Source organism: Tursiops truncatus, chromosome 18 (assembly GCF_011762595.2).
Source record: "Tursiops truncatus isolate mTurTru1 chromosome 18, mTurTru1.mat.Y, whole genome shotgun sequence".
Taxonomy (NCBI): Eukaryota; Metazoa; Chordata; class Mammalia; order Artiodactyla; family Delphinidae; genus Tursiops; species Tursiops truncatus.
Window position 1 is genome coordinate 24,494,772 of NC_047051.1, and position 26,238 is coordinate 24,521,009.

The following is a 26,238-nucleotide window of genomic DNA, read 5'->3' on the forward strand; positions in this document are numbered from 1 at the left end:
GGGCCCAGCCGCTCCGCGGCATGTGGGATCTTCCCAGACCGGGGTACGAACCCGTGTCCCCTGCATCAGCAGGTGGACTCTCAAGCACTGTGCCACCAGGGAAGCCCTTTCATCATACTCTTACCCACTAATTTTACCATCCATTGATGATTGTTGCTTCCAACAGTTATTACTATGGTGTGTGCCAAATCGTGACTTTCTATTTCTATCCGTCATTCAGAGTAGAGGTTCGTAACTTGAGGTCTCTACTGTAGACATATACCTGTGTGCATTTTACTCTGGAGAAGAGGTGCAGCATTTATTTATCAGGTTTTCAAAAGGTCTTTTTCTATCCATCACTCCTTTTCAACTATATGATCACAGCACCTAACTCCATTAAGGTAGATGAAAGGAATCCTTTGTGTATTTGACTTCTGCTTCTGATCTCTCTCTGTAGCTTATTCCAGATTCCTCTGGAAAGGTGCAATGCATAATTGACCAAGGTCTCCTGAAGTAAATAAAAGCAGATGCAGTGTCTGTTGTTGTCCTATGTTGTCAAGATTTTGTCTTTCCTGGCCCACAGTTGGGAAACCACTAAATTTTGATATACATATCTCTAGTTTCATCTCAGAGAACATGTATTTTCATCTCTATGAAATATTTAAAAATTAAATAGAGGGCTTCCCTGGTGGCGCAGTGGTTGAGAGTCCGCCTGCCGATGCAGGGGACACGGGTTCGTGCCCTGGTCCGGGAAGATCCCACATGCCGCGGAGCGGCTCGGCCCATGAGCCATGGCCGCTGAGCCTGCGTGTCTGGAGCCTGTGCTCCGCAACGGGAGAGGCCACAACAGTGAGAGGCCCGCATACCGCAAAAAAAAAAAAAAAAAAAAAAAAAAAAGTTAAATACAATGTTTAGTCTGTTCTATAACTAAGATTGATAAAAATTTTAGTTTTTTAAATATAATATTGCCACAAGTTGTGATAACTTAGTTTTTTTTCTTTTTTTTTTTAAATTGAGGTATAGCTGAGTTTCTTTTTATTATGAGCTGTGTTTTCTTGGAGTAAATAGATTCTTGTGAAAGAAAGCTTAATTGAGACCTTAATTGAAACATGAATTTTTATAAGAAGTAGTTTATGTTTTATTTTTAATGTTCTGGAAGCCATTTCTATAAATTTGTCCTTTTCTCAACTAGCAAAAATGAGATTCTTATTTTTTTTGTTCTTTAGGAGATACTAAGTCACTTCTATCCATGCATTTAAAAAAAATAAAGCTGCTACCACAAGATAGTCAGTTTTGTAGGTTTATTCATGAATTGATCTTATTTTTAAAATAGGATGATCATCTTGAGTCCAATTGTGGTTTTCATAAAAATTTATTTTTTTATGATAGTCCATAGACACTTGAAATGAATTCTGCAATATAGTGCAAAATTCAACAGCTTATTAAAAGGAGGCTTGATTAAGCAATGCCTGTGTTTTTTGCACAGTTGGAAAGTCAATGCTTTGCTATTTGAGAAATTTCTTTGTATATTTAGTCTCTAAAAAAAAAATAGAGATCGTCTTTTTCCTCCCTTCAGATATTCAGATTTTTTGGGGGCGAATGACTATAGGGAAAATTAAATTTTAAGCAAAGGGGTCAGTATAAAACAGACAGATTTTTCTAGTAAAGCAGTATGGTATATATAAGCATGGGGGAAATCTCAACCAGTTCACTGTTATAAAAATACCACGTGTGTGGCAACTAATATCAGGAAAAGTATTGGAATGATAAATGCCATACTGTGGTAGACATATATGTTAAGTTAAGGAGCTTGGACTTAGAAGGGAGGAGATCTGAGACTTAAGGAGGGCCTGAATTAGAGGAGTGGTAGAAGGAATGAGTTCCAGAAATATTGAAGAAGTCCAATCAGCAGGACATGGTGATAAATTGAATGTAGGAGATGAGATAGGAATCGAGGACCTGGCATGGGTGTATGGTGCTCCCACCTTAAACAGAAAGATAAGAGAAAGAGGAGGTTTTGGGGGAAATCTGATGTGTTCAGTGTTGTACAAGAGAGCCTGAGGTGCTTCTAGAGTCTGGTTGGAGGCATCCATGTGACAGGACTATGTGGTGGGGCTCGCGGGGAGCCTGAGGCTGAGAGTCGTTAGCATAACAGTGGTGGTTGCAACTATGTGATTAAGTATGATTACTGAGGCCAGACCTTACAGAACAAGAAGAGTTTGGGGTTAAAGATGTAGTTCTGGCACCACCTACATGGAATGGGCAAGCAGAAAAGAAAGTTTTTTTTTAAGAGAATACAGTGCCATAAAGACCAAAAAAGGAGACTTTTAAGGAGAGAGTGATAACATAAGTTTAACAGCTTTAATCCTAGTCATGTTGTTAAGTACACAGGAGAAATGTCATTGAGGTTTTTTGTTTTTTTTTTTTTATATTTATCTATTTGGCTGCACCAGCTCTTAGTTGCAGCACATGGGATCTTCATTGCCACATGCGGGATCTTTTAGTTGCAGCATGCGGGATCTTTATTTGTGGTATGCGGGATCTTTAGTTGCCGCATGCGGGATCTAGTTCCCTGACCAGGGATCGAACCCCGGGGCCCCTGCATTGGGAGCGTGGAGACTTAGCCACAGGACTACCAGGGAAGTCGCGAGATTTCCTTTTTTTTTTTTTTAAAGCAGATTTTCCAGCATTTTGACCAAAAGGTAGATTTTTCTATTTTGTTCAGCATCTATCAGTTAAAGAAAGATTTTTTTCACATCTTTAGTACTTTTTAAAAAATTATATTTTTCCTGCTTCTTACCATTTGGGGCCTACTTTATTTCCTATTTTTCTCTATTTCTACTTTTCTTAAACTTGGAAGACTTATAGGACTATGGTTATGATCAACCTGCCGTAGGCCAATGTAAAATCTTACTCTTTTCTGTTTTGGTAAGTTGTTAATGTTGTCAGCATCGAACATGACACTAAATCTGAATCCATTTTGATGGTGACTCATTTAAAACATCACAGTCTTTTTTTCCTTTTTTTAAAATTTTTATTGGAGTATAGTTGCTTTACAATGGTGGGTTAGTTTCTACTGTACAGCAAAGTGAATCAACTATATGTATACATATATCACCATATCCCCTCCCTCTCGTGTCTCCCTCCCACCCTTCCTATCGCACCCCTCTAGGTGGTCACAAAGCACCTGAGCTGATCTCCCTGTGCTATGCAGCTGCTTCCCACTAGCTATCTATTTTACGTTTGGTAGTGTATATATGTCAGTGCCACTCTTTCACTTTGTCCTAGCTTACCCTTATCCCTCCCTTTGTCCTCAAGTCCATTCTCTACGTCTGTGTCTTTATTCCTTTCCAGCCCCTAGGTTCTTCATAACCATTTTTTTTTTTTAGATTCCATGTATATGTGTTAGCATACGGTATTTGTTTTTCTCTTTCTGACTTATTTCACTCTGTATGACAGACTATAGGTCCATCCACCTCATCACTACAAATAACTCAATTTCGTTTCTTTTTATGGCTGAGTAATAGTCCATTGTATACATGTGCCACATCTTCTTTATCCATTCGTCTGTCGATGGACACTTAGGTTGCTTCCATGTCCTGGCTATGGTAAATGGAACTGCAGTGAACATTGTGGTACATGACTCTTTTTGAATTATGGTTTTCTCAGGGTATATGCCCAGTAGTGGGATTGCTGGGTCATATGATAGTTCTATTTTTAGTTTTTTAAGGAACCTCCATACTGTTTTCCATACTGGATATATCAATTTACATTCCCACAAACAGGGCAAGAGGGTTCCTATTCCTCCACACCGTCTGCAGTATTTATTGTTGATGATGGCCATTCTGACTGTTGTGAGGTGATACCTCATTGTAGTTTTGATTTGCATTTCTCTAATGATTAGTGATGTTGAGCATTCTTTCATGTGTTTGTTGGCAGTCTGTATTATCTTTTTGGAGAAATGTCTATTAAGGTCTTATGCCCATTTTTGGATTGGGTTGTTTGTTTTATTGATATTGAGCTGCGTTAGCTGCTTGTAAATTTTGGAGACTAATCCTTTGTCAGTTGCTTCATTTGCAAATATTTTCTCCCATTCTGAGGGCTGTCTTTTGGTCTAGTTTATGGTTTCCTTTGTTATTCAAAACGTTTTAAGTTTCGTTAGGTCCCATTTGTTTATTTTTGTTTTTATTTCCATTTCCCTAGGAGGTGGGTCAAAAAGGATCTTGCTGTGATTTATGTCTTAGAGTGTTCTGCCTGTGTTTTCCATGAAGAGTTTGATAGTGTCTGGCCTTACATTTAGGTCTTTAATCAATTTTGAGTTTCTTTTTGTGTATGGTGTTAGAGAGTGTTCTAATTCCATTCTTTTACATGTAGCTGTCCAGTTTTCCCAGCAGTACTTATTGAATAAGCTGTCTTTTCTCCATTGTATAGTCTTGCCTCCATTATCAAAGATAAGGTGACCATATGTGTGTGGGTTCATCTCTGGGCTTTCTATCCTGTTCCATTGATCTATATTTCTGTTTTTGTGCCAGTGCCATACTGTCTTGATTACTGTAGCTTTGTAGTATCGTCTGAAGTCCAGGAGTCTGATTGCTCCAGCTCTGTTTTTCTTTCTCAAGATTGCTTTGGCTATTCGGGGTCTTTTGTGTTTCCATACAAAGTGCAATTTTTTGTTCTAGTTCTGTGAAAAATGCCATTGGTAGTTTGATAGGGATTGCACTGAATCTGTAGATTGCTTTGGGTAGTGTAGTCATTTTCACAGTGTTGATTCTTCCAATCCAAGAACATGGTATATCTCTCCATCTGTTTGTATCATCTTTAATTACTTCCATCTGTGTCTTATAGTTTTCTGCATACAAGTCTTTTGTCTCCTTAGGTAGGTTTATTCCTAGGTATTTTATTCTTTTTATTGCAGTGGTAAATGGGAGTGTTTTCTTGATTTCACGTTCAGATTTTTCATCATTAGTGTGTAGTAATGCAAGAAATTTCTGTGCATTAATTTTGTATCCTGCTACTTTACCAAATTCATTGATTAGCTGTAGTAGTTTTCTGGTAGAATCTTTAGGAATCTCTTTGTATAGTACCATCTCATCTGAAAACAGTGACAGCTTTACTTCTTCTTTTCCCATTTGGATTCCTTTTATTTCTTTTTCTTCTCTGATTGCTATGGCTAAAACATCCAAAACTATGTTGAAAAATAGTGGTGAGAGTGGGCAACCTTGTCTTGTTCCTGATCTTAGTGGAAATGGTTTCAGTTTTTCACCATTGAGAATGAAGCTGGCTGTGGGTTTGTCATATATGGCCTTTATTATGTTGAGGTAGGTAGCCTCTATGCCTACTTTCTGGAGAGTTTTTATCACAAATGGGTGGTGAATTTTGTCAAAAGCATTTTCTGCATCTATTGAGATGATCATATGGTTTTTCTCCTTCAATTTGTTAATATGGTGTATCACATTGGTTGATTTGCAGATATTGAAGAATCCTTGCATTCCTGGGATTAACCCTACTTCATCATGGTGTATGATCCTTTTAATGTGCTGTTGGATTCTGTTTTCTAGTATTTTGTTGAGGATTTTTGCGTCTTTGTTCATCAGTGATATTGGCCCGTAGTTTTCTTTTCTTGTGACATCTTTGTCTGGTTTTGGTATCAGGGTGATGGTGGCCTTGTAGAATGTGTTTGACAGTGTTCCTCCCTCTGCTATATTTTGGAAGAGTTTGAGCAGGATAGGTGTTAGCTCTTCTCTAAATGATTGGTAGAATTCTCCTGTGAAGCCATCTGGTCCTGGGCTTTTGTTTGTTGGAAGATTTTTAATCACAGTTTCAGTTTCAGTGCTTGTGATTGGTCTGTTTATATTGCCTATTTCTTCCTGGTTCAGTCTCAGATGGTTGTGCTTTTCTAAGAATTGGTCCATTTCTTCCAGGTTGTCCATTTTATTGGCATATAGTTGCTTGTAGTAATCTCTTATGATCCTTTGTATTTCTGCAGTGTCAGTTTTTACTTCTCCATTTTCATTTCTAATTTTGTTGATGTGAGTCTTGCTTTTTTTCTTGATGAGTCTGGCTAATTGTTGTTTATCTTCTCAAAGAACCAGCTTTTAGTTTTATTGATCTTTGCTATCATTTCCTTCATTTCTTTTTCATTTATTTCTGATGTGATCTTTATGATTTCTTTCCTTCTGTTAACTTTCTGGTTTTTCTTTTTGTTCTTTCTCTAATTGCTTTAGGTGTAAGGTGAGGTTATTTATTTGAGATTTTTCTTGTGTCGAGCTATGCTTGTATTGCTATAAACTTCCCTCTTAGAACTGCTTTTGCTGCATCCCATAGGTTTTGGGTCGTCATGTTTTGTCATTTGTTTCTAGGTATTTTTTGATTTCCTCTTTGATTTCTTCAGTGATCTCTTGGTTATTTAGTAGTGTATTGTTTAACCTCCATGTGTTTGTAGTTTTTACAGATCTTTTCGTGTAATTGATGTCTAGTCTCATAGCATTGTGGTCAGAAAGATACTTGATACAATTTCAATTTTCTTAAATTTACCAAGGCTTGATTTGTGACCCAAGATATGGTTTATCCTGGGGAATGTTCCATGAGCACTTGAGAAGAAAGTGTATTCTGTTGTTTTTGGATGGAATGTCCTATAAAAATCAATTAAGTCCATCTTATTTAATGTGTCATTTAAACCTTGTGTTTCCTTATTTATTTTCATTTTGGATGATCTGTCCATTGGTGAAAGTGGGGTGTTAAAGTCCCCTACTAGGATTGTGTTACTGTCGATTTCCCCTTTTATGGCTGTTAGCATTTGTCTTATGAATTGAGCTGCTTCTGTGTTGGGTGTTTAAATATTCACAATTGTTATATCTTCTTCTTGGATTGATCCCTTGATCATTATGTAGTGTCCTCTCTGTCTCTTGTACTTGTCTTTATTTTAAAGTCTATTTTGTCTGATATGAGAATTGCTACTCCAGCTTTCTTTTGATTCCCATTTGTATGGAATATCTTTTTCCATCCCCTCACTTTCAGTTTGTATGTGTCCCTAGGTCTGAAGTGGGTCTGTTGTAGAGCATATACGCGGGTCTTGTTTTTGTATCCATTCAGCCAGTCTGTGCCTTTTGGTTGGAGCATTTAATCCATTTACATTTAAGGTAATTATCGATATGTATGTTCCTATTACCATTTTCTTAATTGTTTTGGGTTTGTTATTGTATGTCTTTTCCTTCTCTTGTGTTTCCTGCCTAGAGAAGTTCCTTTAGCATTTGTTGTAAAGCTGGTTTGGTGGTGCTGAAGTCTGTTAGTTTTTGCTTGTCTGGAAAGGTTTTAATTTCTTCATCGAATCTGAATGAGATTCTTGCTGGATAGAGTAATCTTGGTTGTAGGTTTTTCCCTTTCATCACTTTAAATATGTCCTGCCACTCCCTTCTGGTTTGCAGAGTTTCTGCTGAAAGATCAGCTGTTAACCTTATGGGGTTTCCCCTGTATGTTATTTATTGCTTTTCCCTTGCTGCTTTTAATATTTTTTCATTGTATTTAATTTTTGATAGTTTGATTAACACGTGTCTTGGCATGTTTCTCCTTGGATTTATCCTGTATTGGCCTCTCTGTGCTTCCTCGACTTGATTGACTATTTCCTTTCCCATATTAGGAAGGTTTTCAACTATAATCCCTTCAAATATTTTCTTAGTCCCTTTCTTTTTCTCTTCTTCCTCTGGGACCCCTATACTTCAAATGTTGGTGTGTTTAATGTTTTTTCCAGAGGTTTCTGAGACTCTCCTCAATTCTTTTCATTCTTTTTTCTTTATTCAGCTCTGTGGTAGCTAAATTTCCAATATTTTATCTTCCCAGTCCCTTATCTGTTCTTCTGCCTCAGTTTTTCTGCTATTGATTCCTTCTAGAGAATTTTTAATTTCATTTGTTGTGCTGTTCATCACTGTTTCTTTGCTCTTTACTTCTTCTAGTTCCTTGTTAAACATTTCTTGTATTTTCTCCATTCTATTTTCATGATTTTGGATCATCTTTATTACCATTACTGTGAATTCTTTTTCAGGTAGACTGCCTATTTCCTCTCCATTTATTTGGTCTGGTGGGTTTTTACTTTGCTCCTTCATCTGCTGCATATTTCTCTGTCTTCTCATTTTGCTTAACTTACTGTGTTTTGGGGTCTCTGTTTCGCAGGCTGCAAGTTTGTAGTTCCCGTTTTTTTTGGTGTCTGCCCCCAGTGAGTAAGGTTGGTTCAGTGGGTTGTGTAGGCTTTCTGGTGGAGGGGACTAGTGCCTGTGTTCTGGTGGGTGAGGCTGGATCTTGTCTTTCTGGTGGGCAGGACCATGTCGGGTGGTGTGTTTTTGTGTGTGTGAACTTAGTATGATTTTAGGCAGCCTCTCTGCTAATGGGTGGGGTTGTGTTCCTGTCTTGCTAGTTGTTTGGCATGTGGTGTCCAGCACTGGAGCGTGCTGGTTATTGAGTGGAGCTGGGTCTTAGCATTGAGACGGAGATCTCTGGGAGAACTCTCGCCGATTGATATTATGTGTGGCTGGGAGGTCTCTGGTGGCCCAATGTCCTGAACTTGGCTCTCCCACCTCAGCGGCTCAGACCTGACACCAGGCCAGAGTACCAAGACCCTGTCAGCCACGCAGCTCAGAAGAAAAGAGAGGAAAAAAAGCAAGCAAGATATAAATAAAATAAAATATTTATTAAAGTAAAAAATTTTTTTAATTATTAAAACAAAAAAAAGAAGAGATCAACCAAACAATAAACAAATCCACCAATGATAGCAAGCACTAAAACTAAGATAAACATAGAAATCATAAACTATTCAGTTGCATACAGCAAACCCCAAGTCTATACTTGCTCCCAAAGTCCACTTCCTCAATTTTGGGATGATTCATTTTCTGTTCAGGTGTTCCACAGATGCAGGGTACATCAAGTTGATTGTGAAGATTTTATCCTCTGCTCCTGGGTCTGCACTGAGAAATTTCCTTTTCTCTTCTTGTTCGCATAGCTCCTGGGGTTCAGGTTTGGATTTGGCCCTGCTTCTGCGTGTAGGTTGCCCTGTGGTGTCTGTTGTTCACTCAGAAAGGAGGGGGTTAAAGGAGCGGCTGATTAGGGGGCTCTGCCTCGCTCAAGGACGGGTACGGAACGCAGGGCCTGCCTGCGGAGGCAGAGCCCGGCATGACCTTGCAACAGCCTGAGGCGTGCTGTGTGTTCTCTCTGGGTACTTGTTGCTGGATCACGGGACCCTGGCAGTGGCAGACTGCACAGACTCCTGGGAGGGGAGGTGTGGACAGTGACCTGTGCTTGCACACAGGCTTCTTGGTCGCTGCAGCAGCAGTGTTAGCATTTCATGCCCGTCTCTGGTGTCCGCACGGATAGCTGTGGCTCGTGCCCTTCTCTGAAGCTCATTTAGGCAGTGTTCTGAATCCCCTCTTCTCACACACCCTGAAACAATGGTCTCTCGACTCTTAGGCAGCTCCAGAGTTTTTCCTGGACTCCCTCCCTGCTAGCTGTGGCGCACTAGCCCCCTTCAGGCTGTGTTCACGCAGCCAACCCCAGTCCTCTCCCTGGGATCCGACCTCCGAAGCCGAGCCTCAGCTCCCAGCCCCGCCCACCCTGGCGGGTGAGCAGACAAGCCTCTTGGGCTGGTGAGTGCTGGTCGGCACCGATCCTCTGTGCAGGAATCTCTCCGCTTTGCCCTCCGCACCCCTGTTGCTGTGCTCTCCTCCATGGCTCCGAAGCTTCCCCCCGACCCAGCCCCTGTCTCCGCCAGTGAAGGGGCTTCCTAGTGTGTAGAAACTTTTCCTCCTTCACAGCTCTCTCCCAGTGGTGCAGGTCCCGTCCCTATTCTTTTGTCTCTGTTTTTTCTTTTGCCCTACCCAGGTATGTGGGGAGTTTCTTGCCTTTTGGGAGGTCTGAGGTCTTCTGCCAGGATCACACGTAGATTTTTTTTTTTTTTTTTTTTTTTTTTGCAGTACGCGGGCCTCTCACCGCTGTGGCCTCTCCTGCCGTGGAGCACAGGCTCTGGACACGCAGGCCCAGCGGCCATGGCCCACGGGCCCAGCTGCCCCGCCGCACGCGGGATCCTCCCGGACCGGGGCACGAACCTGTGTCCCCTGCATCGGCAGGTGGACTCCCAACCACTGTGCCACCAGGGAAGCCCCGTAGATGTATTTTTGATGTATTTGTGGGGAGAAAGATGATCTCCATATCTTACTCCTCCGCCATCCTGGAGGTCCTCTGACCCATATCTTCTTTATCCATTCCTCTGTTGATGGACATTTAGGTGGTTTCCATGTCCTGGCTATTATAAATAGTGCTGCCATGAACATTGGGGTCCATGTGTCTCTTTGAATTATAGTTTTCTCTAGGTATATGCCCAGTAGTGGGATTGCTGGGTCACATGGTAGTTCTATTTTTAATTTTTTTTTTTTAAATATCATTTATTTTATTTATTTATTTTTGCTGTGTTGTGTCTTCGTTTCTGTGCATGGGCTTTCTCTAGCTGTGGCGAGCGGGGGTCACTCTTCATCGCCGTGCGCGGGCCTCTATCGCGGCCTCTCCTGTTGCGGAGCGCAGGCTCCAGACGCGCAGGCTCAGTAGTTGTGGCTCACGGGCCTAGTTGCTCCGCGGCATGTGGGATCCTCCCAGACCAGGGCTCGAACCCGTGTCCCCTGCATTAGCAGGCAGATTCTCAACCACTGCGCCACCAGGGAAGCCCTATTTTTAATTTTTTAGGGAACCTCCATACTGTTCTCCATAGTGGCTGTATCAATTTACATTTCCACCAACCGTGCAAGAGGGTTTCCTTTTCTCCACACCCTCTCCAGCATTTATTGTTTGTAGATGTTGTGATGGTATGGCCATTCTGACTGATGTGAGGTGATATCTCATTGTAGTTTTGATTTGCATTTTTCTATTTAAAAAAAAGAAAAACAGATACCATATGATATCACTTATATATAAAATCTAAAACAGCCAAACTCACGAAAACAGAGACTAGAATGGTGGTTACCAGGGACTAGGGAATGGGGGATGTGGGGACATGTTGGTCAAAGGGTACAAACTTCCAGTTATTTGATGAATAAATTCTCAAGATCTAATGTACAGCATGAGGTTATAGTTAATGATGATAGTGTGTTATAATCAAATAACTTATAAATTTATACATCAATTATACCTCAGTAAAGCTGAAATTTAAAAAATATTAAAAGTAAATAAATAAAATAAAACCTCACAGTCTGCTCGTGTTCTCACCTAGTTTATCTGATCTTCACAAAAATCTTGATAGGACAGATTGTAATCTTCATTTCTCGTTTCTATCAATAGTTAAGTAATCTGCTTCCTTAATTGCATTACTGATCCAAAGATAGCTCTTAGTTTTCTGTTTCATTGGGGATATATCTAAAATGTTACAGCTGAAATGGGAAGTAGCCACTTGGCACGGGGAGATCAGCTGGGTGCTTTGTGACCACCTAGAGGGGTGGGATAGGGAGGGTGGGAGGGAGACGCAAGAGGGAGGAGATATGGGGATATATGTATACATATAGCTGATTCACTTTGTTATACAGCAGAAGCTAACACACCGTTGTAAAGCAGTTATACTCCAATACAGATGTTAAAAAAAATTTTTTTAAATAAAATTTACAGCTGAAAGGAGCCTTAGAGATCACCTCTTCTAATCACTTCATTTTACAAATGGGAAAGCAGGCCTAAAGAGAGAAAATTACTTGCTTAATACCGTATTGGCCGGAAAAGCAAAACTATGATCTAGAACCCAGCTTTCCTGACTCCCGGTCCCTATAATAAGAACCACAGTTTAATTTGCATTACAAGTAAAATCAGGCTGTGCTCCCCTGTGTTTGATAGTCTCATATTGCTTTTGTTTCTTGGAAATAGTGTGCAGTTCGTGCAGCCACAGAAGGTAGAACTCTCGTTTTGGAAGGCTTGGAGAAGGTGGAGAGGAATGTTCTTCCTGTTTTGAACAACTTGCTGGAAAATAGGGAGATGCAGCTTGAAGATGGACGCTTCCTGATGTCTGCTGAGCGTTACGACAAGCTTCTCCAAGTAAGAAAAGAAAAATTTGACTGCTTTGTCTTAGCTGTTGAGCTGTGGGTTGGCCATTTGTTGTATAAGACATGATTGTGTCAGAACGCGGACACATGTTTAGGTGGCGCATATCTTGGACAACCGCCTGAAGTCAGTCATGCGTTTGCAGTTTTTTTTTTTTTTTTTATTAATTAATTAATTTATTTTTGCTGTGTTGAGTCTTCGTTTCTGTGCAAGGGCTTTCTCTAGTTGTGGCAAGCGGGGGCCACTCTTTATCGCGGTGCGCGGGCCTCTCACTATCGCGGCCTCTCTTGTTGCGGAGCACAGGCTCCAGGCGCGCAGGCTCAGTAGTTGTGGCTCACGGGCCCAGTTGCTCCGCGGCATGTGGGATCCTCCCAGACCAGGGCTCGAACCCGTGTCCCCTGCACTAGCAGGCAGATTCTCAACCACTGCGCCACCAGGGAAGCCCCGCGTTTGCCGTTTTGTATGGCTCTTCTGTTTTCCACATCACGTTAGGAGACCTCCCAGATTTTTACTTCTGTTTGCCTATCTAATAGCTATTCTTTCTTTCTCTTTTTTCTCCTTTTAATTCTTCTTCCCTTTCTCCCTCCTTTTCCATCTTCTTTTTCCCTTCTCTTCTTTCTCTCAACAAGCCTAATAGCTTCTAGACTGTGCTGGGCACCAGGAAGACAAAGCTGAATAAAGTCCACTTGTTGGGTTCAAGAAGCTCAAAGCCCAGTAGATATTGACAGAAATGAGTAAAATATTTAAAGATACCCTGAAGGTCCCAGCTACCAGCATCACCTGCCTGAGTTGTTTGTAAGAGCTTCGCAACTGGAACCCCTGCTTCCATCCTGGCTCCCCCAGGGCAGTTAGTGATCGCTTTAAACCACGAGGCAGAGCAGGTCGTTCCTCTGCTGTAAACCTCTGATGCCTTCCTGCTCTACTCAGAATATAATCTAAAATCCTCACAATGGAATACAGGGTCTTGGGTGATCTGGGCCATTACTGCCTCTTTGGCCTTATCTCCTTCTATTCTCCTTTTTCATTCCACTGCAGCTGCTAGTATTCTTTTTATTGTACCATAAACTGCTGGATATGCATTATCCTATCTTATCAGTGCTTTGCACGGGCACTTTGCTCTTCTGGAATGGTTTTCTCCCAGATATCTGCCTGGCTCATTCCTCTATCCCTTCCAAGCCTTTGCTCAAATGTAATACAGGCATACCTTGTTACATTGCACTTCGCTCTACTGTGCTTTGCAGATATGGCGTTATTTACGAATTGAAGGTTTGTGGCAACCCTGCATCAAGCAAATCGATGGGCACCGTTTTTCTAACAGCATTTGCTTACTTCATGTCTCTGTGTTGCATTTTGGTAATCGTAACAATATTTCAAACTTTTTCATTGTTATATTTGTTATGGTGATCTGTGATCACTGATCTTTGACGTTACTGTTGCAGTTGTTTTGGGGCTCCTCGAACCCCACCCATGTAAGATGGTGACTTTATCAATAAATGTGTGTTCTGACAGCCCCACTGATCAGCTGTTCGTTCCCCATTCTGTGTCCCTCTTCTTGGGCCTCCCTATTCCCTGAGACATAACAATATTGAAATTAGGGCAATTAATAATCCTACAGTGGCCTCTAAGTGTTCAAGTGAAAGGATAAGTCACTTGTCTCTCACTTTACATCAAAAGCTAGAAGTGGGGCTACCCTGGTGGCGCAGTGGTTGAGAGTCCGCCTGCTGATGCAGGGGACATGGGTTCGTGCCCCGGTCCGGGAAGATCCCACATGCCGCGGAGTGGCTGGGCCCGTGAGCCATGGCCGCTGGGCCTGCGCGTCTGGAGCCTGTGCTCCGCAACGGGAGAGGCCACAACAGTGAGAGGCCCGTGTACCGCAAAAACAAACAAACAAACAAACAAACAAAACAAAAAAAAAGCTAGAAGTGATTAAGCTTAATGAGGAAGGCATGTTGAAAGCTGAGACAGGCCAAAAGCTTGGCCTCTTGCGCCAGTTAGCCAAGTTGTGAATGCAAAGGAAAAGTTCATGCAGGAAAGTAAAAGTGTTACTCCGTGAACACACAAATGGTAAGAAAGAGAAACAGCCTTATTGCTGAAGAAAATTTTAGGGGTCTGGATAGAAGATCACACCAGCCACAACATTCTCTTAAGCCAAAGCCTAATCCAGAGGAAGGTCCTAACTCTCTTCAATTCTTTGAAGGCTGAGAGAGGTGAGGAAACTGCAGAAGAAAAATTTGAAGTTAGCAGAGGTTGGTTCATGAGGTTTAAGGAAAGAAGCTGTGTCCATAACATAAAACTGCAAAGTGAAGCAGCGAGTGCTTATGTAGAAGCTGTAGCAAGTTATCCATAAGATTTAGCTGAGATAATTCATGAAGGTGGCTACACCAAACATCAGAGATTCTGTGTAGATGAAACAGCCTTTCATTGGAAGAAGATGCCATCTAGGACTTTCATAGCTGGAGAGAAGTCGATGTCTGTCTTCAGAGCTTCAAAGGACAGGCTGACTCTCTTGTTAGGGGCTAAGGCAGCTGGTGACTTTAAGTTGAAGCTAATGTTTATTTACCATTCTGAAAATCCTAGGGCCTTTAAGAATTATGTTACATCTACTCTGCCTGTGCTCTATAAATGGAACAACAAAGCCTGGATGACAGCACATCTGTTTACAGCATGGCTTATTGTTAAGCTCACTGTTGAGACCTACTGCTCAGAAAAAAAAATTCCTTTCAAAATATTACTGTTCATTGACAATGCGTCTGGTCACCCAAGAGCTCTGATGGAGATGTACGATGAAGTTCACGTTGTTTTCATGCCTACTAACACAACATTCATTCTGCAGTCCATGGATCAAGGAGTAATTTCGACTTTCAAGTCTTATTATTTAAGCAATACATTTTGTAAGGGTATAGCTGCCATAGTAATTCCTCTGACATATCTGGGCAAACTAAATTGAAAACCTTCTGGAAAGGATTTGCTACTGTAGATGCCATTAAGGGCATTTATGATTCATAGGAAGAGATCAAAATATCAACGTTAACAGGAGTTTGGAAGAAGTTGACTCCAACTCTCATAGGTGACTTAGAGACGTTCAAGAGTTCAGTGGAGGAGGTAACTGCAGAGGTGACAGAAATAGCAAGAAAACTAGAATTAGAAGTGGAGCCTAAAGATGTGACTGAACTGCTGCAATCTCAGGATAAAACTTTAACAGATGAGGAGCTGTTTGCTATGGATGAGCAAAGAAAATGGTTTCTTGAGTTGGAATCTGCTCCTGATGAAGATGCTGTGAAGGTTGTTAAAATGACAACATATGATTTAGAATTCAGAACATAAACTTAGTTGATAAAGCAGAAGCAGGGTTCGAGAGGATTGACTCTTTTTTTTTTTTTGCGGTACGCGGGCCTCTCACTGTTGTGGCCTCTCTCGTTGCGGAGCACAGGCTCCGGACGCGCGGGCTCAGCAGCCATGGCTCACGGGCCCAGCCACTCCACGGCATGTGGGATCTTCCCGGACCGGGGCACGAACCCGTGTCCCCTGCATCGGCAGGCGGACTCTCAACCACTGTGCCACCAGGGAAGCCCGGATTGACTCCAATTTTGAAGGAAGTTCTACTGTAGGTCAAATACTATCAAACAGTAGGTCAAATACTATCAAACAAACTCTCTGTCTGCTACAGAGAGTCACTTGATGCAGCGAGCTTCACTGTGGCCTTATTTTAGGGAACTGCCATGGCCATCCCAGCCTTCAGCAGCCACCATCCTCATCAGTCAGCAGCCACCAACACCGAGGCAAGATCCTCTGCCAGCGCAAAGCTGACTGTTCACTGAAGGCTCAGAAGATGGTTAGCATTTTTTAGCAATAAAATATTTTTTAATTAAGGTATGTGCATTTTTTAGACATAACACTATTGCATACTTCATAGACTACAGTGTAGTGTAAACATAACTTTTGTACGAACTGGAAAACCAAACAATTTTTGTGACTCACTTTATTGAGATATGTGTTTTATTGTGGTGGTCTGAAACCGAACCTGCAGTATCTCCGAGGTCTGCCTGTATTACCAATGAAGCCCGCCCTCACCCTTTTATTAAACACTTCAATGTGCCCTCTGCCCCCATACTCCTTTACTCTGCTCTATATTTTTCCACAGAGTCTTCTAATATCCCACATGATTTATTTACTTATGTTTGTAGCTCATTGTCTGCTTCCCTCTACTAGATCATACTTTAACTAGGCCAGGAATTTTGTCATTGTTGTTATCTCAAACTTTAGAACAATGCCTGGCACGTGGTAGATGCTCAATGACTATTTGTTGAATTAATGAATAAGTGCAATGAAGTCTTTAGATGGCGTGATATAAGAGGGTATAAAGAGGACAACAGCAAGGGACTGGGGGGCTCTTCAAAGGCTGAAGAACAGTGAAGAGACATTGGAAGGGTCAGGCAGAGAAGAAAGGTATGACATTTAACAGATGACTGCTGTGGACCGGTTACTTTCATTTTCACATGCATTATCACATTTAACTTTCGTAACAGCCATAGTAATATCGGTGGTATTATTTCCACTTTATAGATAAGAAAATTGAGGCTCAGAGGGTATGATAACAAGTTTTTGGTCACTTAGCTAGAATGTGCACCAAGCACTAGAGCCAGGATTTGTGACTCCGAAATCTACGCTGTTTCCGGTCTCAGCTCCACCATATAGTAGTTGCAGGAATGTGGGCAAGTTATGCAACTCCTTTGAACGTCAGTTTATTCATCCATGAAAAGGAATTAAATGTCTATTTGGATTGTGGTGAAAATTAAATGAGAAAAATTCATGGAAAGTGCTTATCATGTATTAAGTTTTCAAAGAATGTTACTTATTATTATTAATATACCTTGGTAGAAATATATCCATAAACATAGTTATTTATTGAAGGTCCCTGGGCAGTCTCTGCTCTGCTGGTGGTCTACCCCTCTAGAACTACCATTTTCTAGCTTGAACCAGTTTATTTTCCTTGCTCTTCCTACTGTTCCTTTGTGTTATTGACTAGGGTTTAGAGATCTGACCCACATCGCCTTTGTTCCTGGATGATTCTCCTTTCAAACACCAGTCTTCATTCTGTGAGCCTTCCCTGGTATCCTGTTCCTGATTCCACTTTGCTCCCTTCCTTGACAGTTTGGCTTCAAGAGCGTTCTCCAATACAGTTTACGCAGCAGTCAGGACATAAATTCCTTAGCCTGACTCTTGCAGTTGTGATCTCTATCATTATGCTGTAATTTTTGATTTCTTACTCTTTTAGAATCATACCAAAACAGAATTGGATGCTTGGAAGATTGTCCGAGTTAGTGAAGATTTCCGAGTGATCGCCTTGGGCTTGCCAGTACCTAGGTACTCTGGGAATCCATTAGATCCCCCGCTCCGATCTCGATTTCAAGCCAGAGATATTTATTATCTACCCTTCCAGGTAAGTAGGAACAAGGATAATTTATTTTATTTTTAGATTTTTATTTATTTTTAATTGAAGTATAGTTGATTTACAATATTAGTTTCAGGTGTTCAACATAGTGATTCGATATTTTCATAGATTATACTTCATTTAAAGTTATTCTAAAATATTGGCTACATTCCCTGTGCTTGTAGCTTATTTTATACATAGTAGCTTATATCTCTTAATCCCCTCTTCTATCTTGCCCCTCTTCCCTTAAGGATAATTTATTTTTTAAATAGTTTTCCTGTTTATAATAAATTCAGTTACTATAAAAACGTTACTGTGTTTGTAGATGTCCCCCTCAGTAGTTGATGGAAAGAAAAATGGATACAAAGGTAAAGAAAATCTCTGGAAACTAGAAAGAAAAGTTATTGTGGTATTATTTGTCTGAAAGATTTTTTTAAAAGACCAACTCTTCTTTTAGAAATGACATGTATCAAGAAATGATTTTTTGCTATTAATTACATAGTGTCTGCTTAATTAAAAGGTTGAATTATGTCTGTCAAACATTTGCATTTAATCTGTTACATTCCTTATTAATCAATTTGATATGTTTTATGTTATTTTAGGACCAACTTAAACTGTTGTATTCAGTTGGAGCCAGTGTTTCTGCTGAGAAGTAAGTACTTCAGATATATATGTGGACACTTAACATTGAATTTGTTTTGCCCATTCATTGATCCACTGATTCATTCATTCATTCAACAACTGTTTGAAGAATTTTTCAGTAGCTATGGAACTAGCTAATGATAAAGTTAATAAGACATGGTCTTTGATACAAGAAACTCAAGATCTAGTAGAGTTTACAGATATGTGTATAAATACCTTACTTTAACAGTGTGGCAAGGGTCATAATTTCAGAGTATTGGGGGATGTTGTGGTTGAGACTTTATAAGGGACATTTGAGATGGGTCCTAAAGAATGAGTAGGCTTTTGACTGATAGAGAATGGAATTAAGGAATTCTAAGAAAAAGTTTTTAAAGCATGTCATGAGAATATATGCCTTATTCTTGGGTCTATGAAAAGCTCCCGGAGGCTGGAGTTTGGATTTAGATGAGAAAGGTGGGAGGTGACACTGGCAGAGTAGTTTTGGGCCAGGTTATGAAAAACCTCACATATTGGGACAGATTTAAGAAATATATCTGTGAACCTAATCAGCTTGAGTTTGAAATGGAATATTATAATATGGAACTATTCCCTAAGAATTAAATAGTGGATGTCAACTTTTTCAATTAATTAAATTGGCCCAGCTATTTTATATTTAACAGATTTTATGTATTATAACTATTAGAATAAAATTTAGTATCACTTCTTGTTTTCCCCTAGAATTTCTCAACTCTTATCCTTTGCCACCACTCTCTGTTCCCAAGAATCTTCTGCTCTTGGACTTCCAGATTTTCCTTTAGATAGTTTACCAGCTGCAGTTCAAATCCTGGTATGTATAAAATAAATTAATGACTGGTGTACCCAAATGTGGCAAAGAAAACTTAAAAGTTAACCCTTGGAGATTAATCATTTCCCTTTGCCTTGTTATACTCCTCTATAAATATTGCAAGGCCTGAGATTAATTTGCTGTGCAGCCCAGGAAACTGTGCAGAGACCAGTGATGTATTCTGAGTCCTTAAAGAGCTTACAGCCTTGGACAGGGGAAGGTAGACATGCAGCTCAGGTGAAAGTTCCACAGAGGGAAGGAGGACTTCTACCTGATCATGCAGAGGTCTGCAGCAGTGTAAGTCATGCCTCAGACTCGCCCCAACCTGAGGCAGGGGAACTGGGACTTTCACACTTAGCACCATCAGTCTCACTGGTTAGTAATTGTCCCAGGGGGCACACATTCCCAGGCACTAGCTGCTCTCCCATTCTGGGAGCCAAGCTGGCTTCAGGAGCTCAAGGGCAGTTTTCTTGGAAAGACCTGCAGCAGCTGGCTGTTGGAAGGGAAAGCTGGGAGGCACATGAAGGAGGAAAATGGGTGAGGGGATTTGGTGGAAAACAGACGTTGTCCACCACAGTTTCACGAAGGTCATGACAGTAGTGTCTGGAGTGTTCCCTAGGCAGAGGGAACAGCATGGGCCAAAGGTGTTAAATCACAAAAGGGCCTGGTGTGTTTTTCGGAGCATGATAATAAATTGTATCACTGGAGCAAGCATGTGTACCACAATAGGACCTTATTGTGAAGTGTTTTGCATGGTGAGTGAAGTTGTCTGTATTTTCTGGTGTGGAAGAAGTGGCCCATTAGACATTATTAAGTAGATGGGATGTGTGGCAATCAGATATATGTTGGAGGAAGACACCTCTGCTGGCAGCGAGGTGAGGTGGGGGGAGCGTGGATGCACAGGGAACAGGTAGGAGACTCTGCTAAGGAAAGCATAATCCAAGGTAGTAGTGACACCACTTAGACAAGAGACTTATTTTTAATCTCTTGTTGCTTTTTATTTTACGTTTCCTGGGTCAGGGTGTTAGGTTTCCCAGGTATTGTTTACGCTGTTCTATACATCTGGAACAGCATTTTTCCTCCTATTTATCACATCTTCTACTTTTCATTCTTTTTGTTTTTTCCTTGGAACTTTTTACTTTGACAATTCTCAGATCTAAGAAGAAGTTCAAAAATAGCAAAACATAAATCCATAATCCCTTTAACTAGAATCACCAACTTTTAACATGTTGCCACTTTTGTTTGCACTTTCTCATTTTTTTCTAAACAATTCTGAAAGTAAATTGTAGTCAGTATTCTTAAGTACTTCAGTATGCAACTTCTAAGAATTAGAACATTCTTCTACATAACCAGAACACCGTTATCACACCCCTCAGCGTGTTAACAATAATTCTGTAATGTCATCTAATAAACAGTCCATATTGAAATTTCCCTAGTTGTCCTTGTTAGTAGACTTTTTAAAGTAGGATAAACCGAATTGGGAAAGCAATTTGGGGGGAAGGATTTGAGGATAATGAACACTTTCTAACTTTGTAGTTATAACAGTGAAGCTAGGAGTATGTGGATGAGATTAACTCAGTTTAGGAGTAGAGGAAAAAGAGAAGGTACTTTGGAATGAGTAGGATAGGGAAGTGTGTTCAGACATGCTGAATGGGAGTCTATGGGACATCCGTATAGTCACATCTAATGGGCAATTGAGAGTTTAGGTCTAGAGCTCAAGAAAAAGGTCAGGACTGGAGACAGAGACATGGGAGCCATCAACACATACACGGCAGCTGAAAGATGAGAGTGGGTGAGTTTACCAAGGCAAAGGGTGTGGAACAAGAAGAGGAAACAATGAATATTTGCCTTTGTAGACTTCTGGGAAATGGAGAAACTTATTGGGTATTGTTTATAATGCAATTTCAATGTCATATGTACATTTTGGTTAAATTTTCTGTGATTATTTTAGGTGTTCTTCATTCCTACGTATTTTTCCTCCTAAATAGGATTCCTTTCCTATGATGTCCATCGAACGTGCAATCCGGTGGCTTTACCCATATACTGTTTTACTAGGACATGAAGGGAAGATGGCTGTGGAAGTTGTTTTAAAAGTAAGTATCTGATGGGGATATATGTATGTGTATAGCTGATTCACTTTGTTACAAAGCAGAAACTAACACACCATTGTAGAGCAATTATACTCCAATAGCAGTGTTAAAAAAAAAAAAGTATGTGTCTGCTTCACTTTCTTTCCTTACCTTTCCCATTTTCTCTTCTTGTCCCTTCTTCTCATCTCTCTCTTACCCTTCTTTCCTACTTTTCTTTCTCCATCTTTCTTTCTTGCCCTTGTCTTCTCTTCTTTTCCACCTGTGGAGGCATTGTCATGTCAGTAATGGGGCGTAAACATTCCTTCTGCATTTATTAGTAGGCATTCTACACTAAGGAAGAGCTTTTTCTTCTCCTCCGTGTATTAATTTATTCATTTATATCAATATGCACTTATGGATCCCTATTTTATTCAGTGGGTTATAATTGATTACTATCGTCATTTATTTTGATGCTAAAATTATCCCAGGTTTTGGCCAGTGGGAGCCACTTCAAGTGGACCCTTGGCGAGAGAGAGTCATTGACTCACCCCAAATAATTCCTTTTTATGAAAGACTGTTTTTGTTTTTCTTACACAGTTTGGGTCGAGGTGTATAGACTTCTAAGGAGTAGGTAGAATGTGAACACTAAGCTGTTGTGGTCTTGTGTGTAGGCCCTTCATTTTCTGGAGGCCAGAATTTGACATATGGGATGGTGTTAGTTTCTCCCTTATCCCAAAGAGTACACAGGGTCTTTGGGAGTACAGAAGTACTCTATGCAGCTGATAATAGTGAGAAGGGCTCCGGAGAGTGGAACAATAGATTCTAGTTACTTCCGTGGGATTTTATTTCATATATCAGCCAACCCAAGAAACAGTATTTTCATTGATTGGTGATGTCAATCATAATAATAACAAAATAAAACTAACAAAAAGCCGTTCCTCATAAATGCTAAAAAGTATAGTTTGGGGCAGAATCTAAAAGAAAAGCATAAAGAAGCAAGGGGAAAGTAATGGTCAATAAAGAGGCAAAGGAAAGTAGAAGAGACAGCAAAGAATAGAAGCAGGGCTAGGAACGGTGAAATAGCAGCCACTGATGAAAGGGAAGAAAGGGATTTGCTGTGTGTGTGAGAAGGGGTGAGGGAGAGGGAGGGGAAAAAGGAGAAGGTGGAAGGGTGTTAGGGAGGTAATGAAGAACATTTGGAAATGGGGAAATTAATTCCTATGCTCAAGGAGTTAGGAAACTACCAGTCTGACTGTATAGTTCACTCTAAGATTCATTCCAGGCTCTGAAAAACAGAACTAGAACTCATCTTTGATTTAATTAACATCTGAGCTACTTTGACATTGGTCATTGAAATAGAGTACTTAGTGTTTAAGAAAAGAGGCTGTGATTACAGATGAGCTCCCTAGATGCCCATCAGCACAAAGTCCACTGCCTTGGGAACAAGGGTACATAGGGTAGAAGAAAATGTCAGAGTTCTGATAAAATGAAGCAATGTAAAGTTTTGTGACACAACCAGGAGAAGGCATTCAGTGTCTAGATAAGTCCGTTATGAACAGAGGTCTTCATTTTTACTAAGAAAACACTTTGATGCGTTTCTGGTCTCTAATTTCAAAATTAGTCATAGAAATTCTATAAAGTTATAGAATACCTTTAAAGAGTTGAGTTTTCCAAAGAAAGTAGTCAGTGCTGCTTCATTTTGTTTGGCCTTTATTTTGACCTTTATAATTAAGGGGAACATAGAGCACTGATTGAGGATCCATATTACAAACAGGAATTATTTCAAGTCTGATTGTAGAGTTTTAAAAAAAAAAGGAAAAAGGGGAATTTTGTTACTTATGTAAGAGAAGAAAAAGTGATTGTCTTTTCTTGCCTTAATTTTGTGAAGAATTATATATCTGTTTTACTCCTCAATTTCCTTTTTGATTAAGAGTCTTTAAATTCCCTATGCCAACACATGGTAACTCACCTTGCAACTTGAGTTCTTTTCCTATTTTAGTGTATTCTAGCCTACTATTTTTATTCTACTGAAATATTTTAGTTTGAATTATTTATAAGGACATAACCAGTACAGCAAGTGTGGTTCAAGGCATTAGTGTTCATTTCTGGAATATAAATGCTCTGACGTTAACCCTATATCAAGTTAAACTGACATTACTCTGGCTGGAGTGAAAACATACCCTTTAAGCTCATATATATATTTTCTTAGAATTTAATGGGTCTAGGTTCTAAATTCCAGTGAATTTAATTACTTTGCTAAGGCTTCCTTTCCAAATTGAACCTCCTTGAAATACAGTGTACCCTTTTTTTTTTTTTGGCATGAAATTATGGTGTCAATGATTGTTATTTGTCTACAGCATGGAAGCAATTCCTACCACATTGTGTGACACCATGGGAATCTGCATATATAAATTGTGCAAAGTATAAAACTTATGTTTTTTATGGTGGCACAAATAAACAATTTTTCTTAGGCTTGGGAAGAGGAATGAGTCTTGAGTACTTAAGACACAGCAATGAAAACATGATCTGGGCTGTTATGTTTACAGTGTTGAAGTTGAAAATAATTTTCTTCCCCAAAATATATTTTCTAGAGTTGAGTCATTCTGTTGAATAAGCAGTAATCTGTTCTTTCATTGAGTTTCAAGTCTTTCACTATAGTGATAATGTTCTAAAATGTATTGTAGGATTTGGGGAGAATAATTTCTGCCTGTTTAATACTAAAAATGAGTTAAGCTCTTCATAGTGAACATGCTGCTATTAGTAGGGCATAGGATTTAATTAATTTTCAATTAGTATCCTCATTTTTCATATACTTATTTGTGTTCTCTGTGTGCATTTTTTATATAACAAGCTGGGATTAGGGGGTGTAACCTAGTGTTAGAACATTGATCACTGGTCTACATGGAGAAAGAATCAATGGTCTGGGCCTTTTAAATCCTGTTGGACAAATATTGAGAACCTACACTGTAGAAGGCACTGTGCCAGATACTGTGGAAGATTGATTGTTATACTTTATTGTAATCAGTTAAACTAACCATACAAGCAATCAGCAGACTGGTGTCCAGGCAGCTATTAACTTCAGTTGATTTAAGAAATCAACTGATATAAGCCTTATTTTAATTTCCTTTAGCATGTTTTCAAGAGTCTCATCATCCTTTTCTAGGAAACTGGAACCTTCGATTATCAAGCATTGTAGGCTGCAAACTTCTACCAGATCAGAAACTCAGCGATTCCATTTCTTGGCATTTAGTAAATTTTAGGGACTATTTTCATATCACCTTAGTAATTAGCTTAAGTAGAATGAGTGGTATCTGTAAAAATAGGGGAAAAAATTCTCATTAATTTTTTACCTTTATTTTTATAACATAGAGTGGGTTTCAGTTCTAATTAAGATGGAACCTTCCAGATATCCAACATTAATACTAAAATAAAAAGTAAATTACATGTCTTTCTGGTAATTTTACAGCGCTTTGAACTCCAAGATTCAAGAAGCTCTCTGCTTCCTGAAGAGGTTGTGAGAGTGGAGAAGATGACTGAAAACCATGTCTTCCAAGCTTCTGTGACCATCCGGATTGCAGAAAAAGAGGTGACCATTAAGGTAATGAATGAATCAAGGTTTGTACTTTCTAAGATGTGCCTTGTTCTGTCCATTTTTATGACCTAAATTGGGTTTATGATTCCCTTATAAGTATTCTTTGGTTCCATAGCGTCACATCTATATACGTGTATCTGTATATCTATATATCCAGAGTCACGTATGTTTGTAAACTGGAAAAGTTCAGGAGAAACATAGGGATAGCTTTTCATCAAAAACCAAAGTCAGCCTCTGGGAAAATCAAATAAAGTGTTTATTAATGAAAGCATTTTGTGTTCTGAGTCCTTGGTAAGAAATAGTCATTGTTTTCAAACTTTTTTTTTTTTTTTTTTTGCGGTACACGGGTCTCTCACTGTTGTGGCCTCTCCCATTGCAGAGCACAGGCTCCAGACGCGCAGGCTCAGCGGCCATGGCTCACGGGCGCAGCCGCTCCGCGGCGTGTGGGATCTTCCCGGACCGGGGCATGAACCCGTGCCCCCTGCATAGGCAGGTGGACTCTCAACCACTGTGCCACCAGGGAAGGCCCTGTTTTCAAACATATTTTAACAACTAGGGAATGCTCCTTTCAAATGAAATCTTTGTCAGCTACATGAAACAGTTAAAAGATGAGCTGTTGTAGTTTAACAGTTTTTAGAGGAGGGGAACGATATTTGCTCATAGAGCTCCAACTGCTTGCTCTGCCTCCCTTTTTCTAACCCTTCCCTTGAGGGTCCTAAGAACCCTAAGATGTGATAGGAAGCTAACACTAGGAAACACAGCCTGAAAAATGCTGACAATTAGATTGTAGGTGAATGTAGGAAAGAATAAATGCTTGCCTATCTTATGTTATGACAGAGCAAGCATTCATGATAGGCTTTTTTGTTTGTTTAAACGTGATATTAGTAATACTTATTCAGGTCACTGTATTTACTCAGTCATCAAACGAAACATTGATTATGTCTACCATGAGCCAGGCTCTGTATTAAAATCCACTCAGTGCCTGCAGTGTACTAGTTACTGTATTTTTCTCTTCACATATATTATGCCATTTAAATCCCCCAATAACCCCAGAGATAACTTTTATTATCTCCATTTTGTAGATTAGAAAACAGATGTGAAGAGTGTAATCAATTCACCCATGGTCACCAGCTACCAAATGGCACAGCTGGGCCTTCTAGACAGCACACTCCACACGACACTCTTCTGTCTCCTTCAGATGAGTGACCTCACAGCTGATGGTCTAGGATAGAGGCAGATGAGTAAGAACTGCATTGGAATGGCTACGGAGATATAGAGACGGAAGTAACACCAGGAGTCAGGAGAAGGAGTAGAGAAAGTTTCAGAGAGGAGATGGGGCTTGAGCTAAGTCTTATGACACAGGAGTTTCCCAGTGGCCCAGGAGTGGAAAGGTGATAGGACATTTCAGGCGGTTTGAACAGAATGTCCAGGGACACGAGATGTGAGCGAGCTTTCATTATTTGCTTCCCTTTGGTAATGGCTTTCTAACATCATTGCCTCCCGGCCCTTCAAGTTAGCCTTCTATGTTACCACCATTTGTTTTCTTAAAAACAAATCTGATCTTGTCACTTCCAAACTTGTAATTCTTTAAGGTTTGTCTTGCCTACAGTATGATCAAGTCCGGAGTCCCCAGAAGGGCATGGAAATC

General features: G+C 40.1%; 1 protein-coding gene across 6 annotated transcripts in view; it reads left to right on the plus strand.

The window, feature by feature from the left end:
• The window catches only part of VWA8 (von Willebrand factor A domain containing 8), a 364,937-nt gene that overhangs the window by 56,291 nt on the left and 282,408 nt on the right, over positions 1–26,238 (plus strand). For all 6 annotated transcript variants that reach the window (XR_012327693.1, XR_012327692.1, XM_073795252.1 and 3 more), the window contains exons 5-10: positions 11,860–12,027; positions 17,309–17,473; positions 18,067–18,116; positions 18,824–18,932; positions 20,918–21,022; positions 24,465–24,596. Coding sequence is in view for 4 of the 6 variants with exons in the window: in XM_073795252.1 (XP_073651353.1) it covers positions 11,860–12,027; positions 17,309–17,473; positions 18,067–18,116; positions 18,824–18,932; positions 20,918–21,022; positions 24,465–24,596 (729 nt within the window). In the remaining 2 variants the exon portion in view is untranslated. The remainder of the gene's footprint in view (positions 1–11,859; positions 12,028–17,308; positions 17,474–18,066; positions 18,117–18,823; positions 18,933–20,917; positions 21,023–24,464; positions 24,597–26,238) is intronic.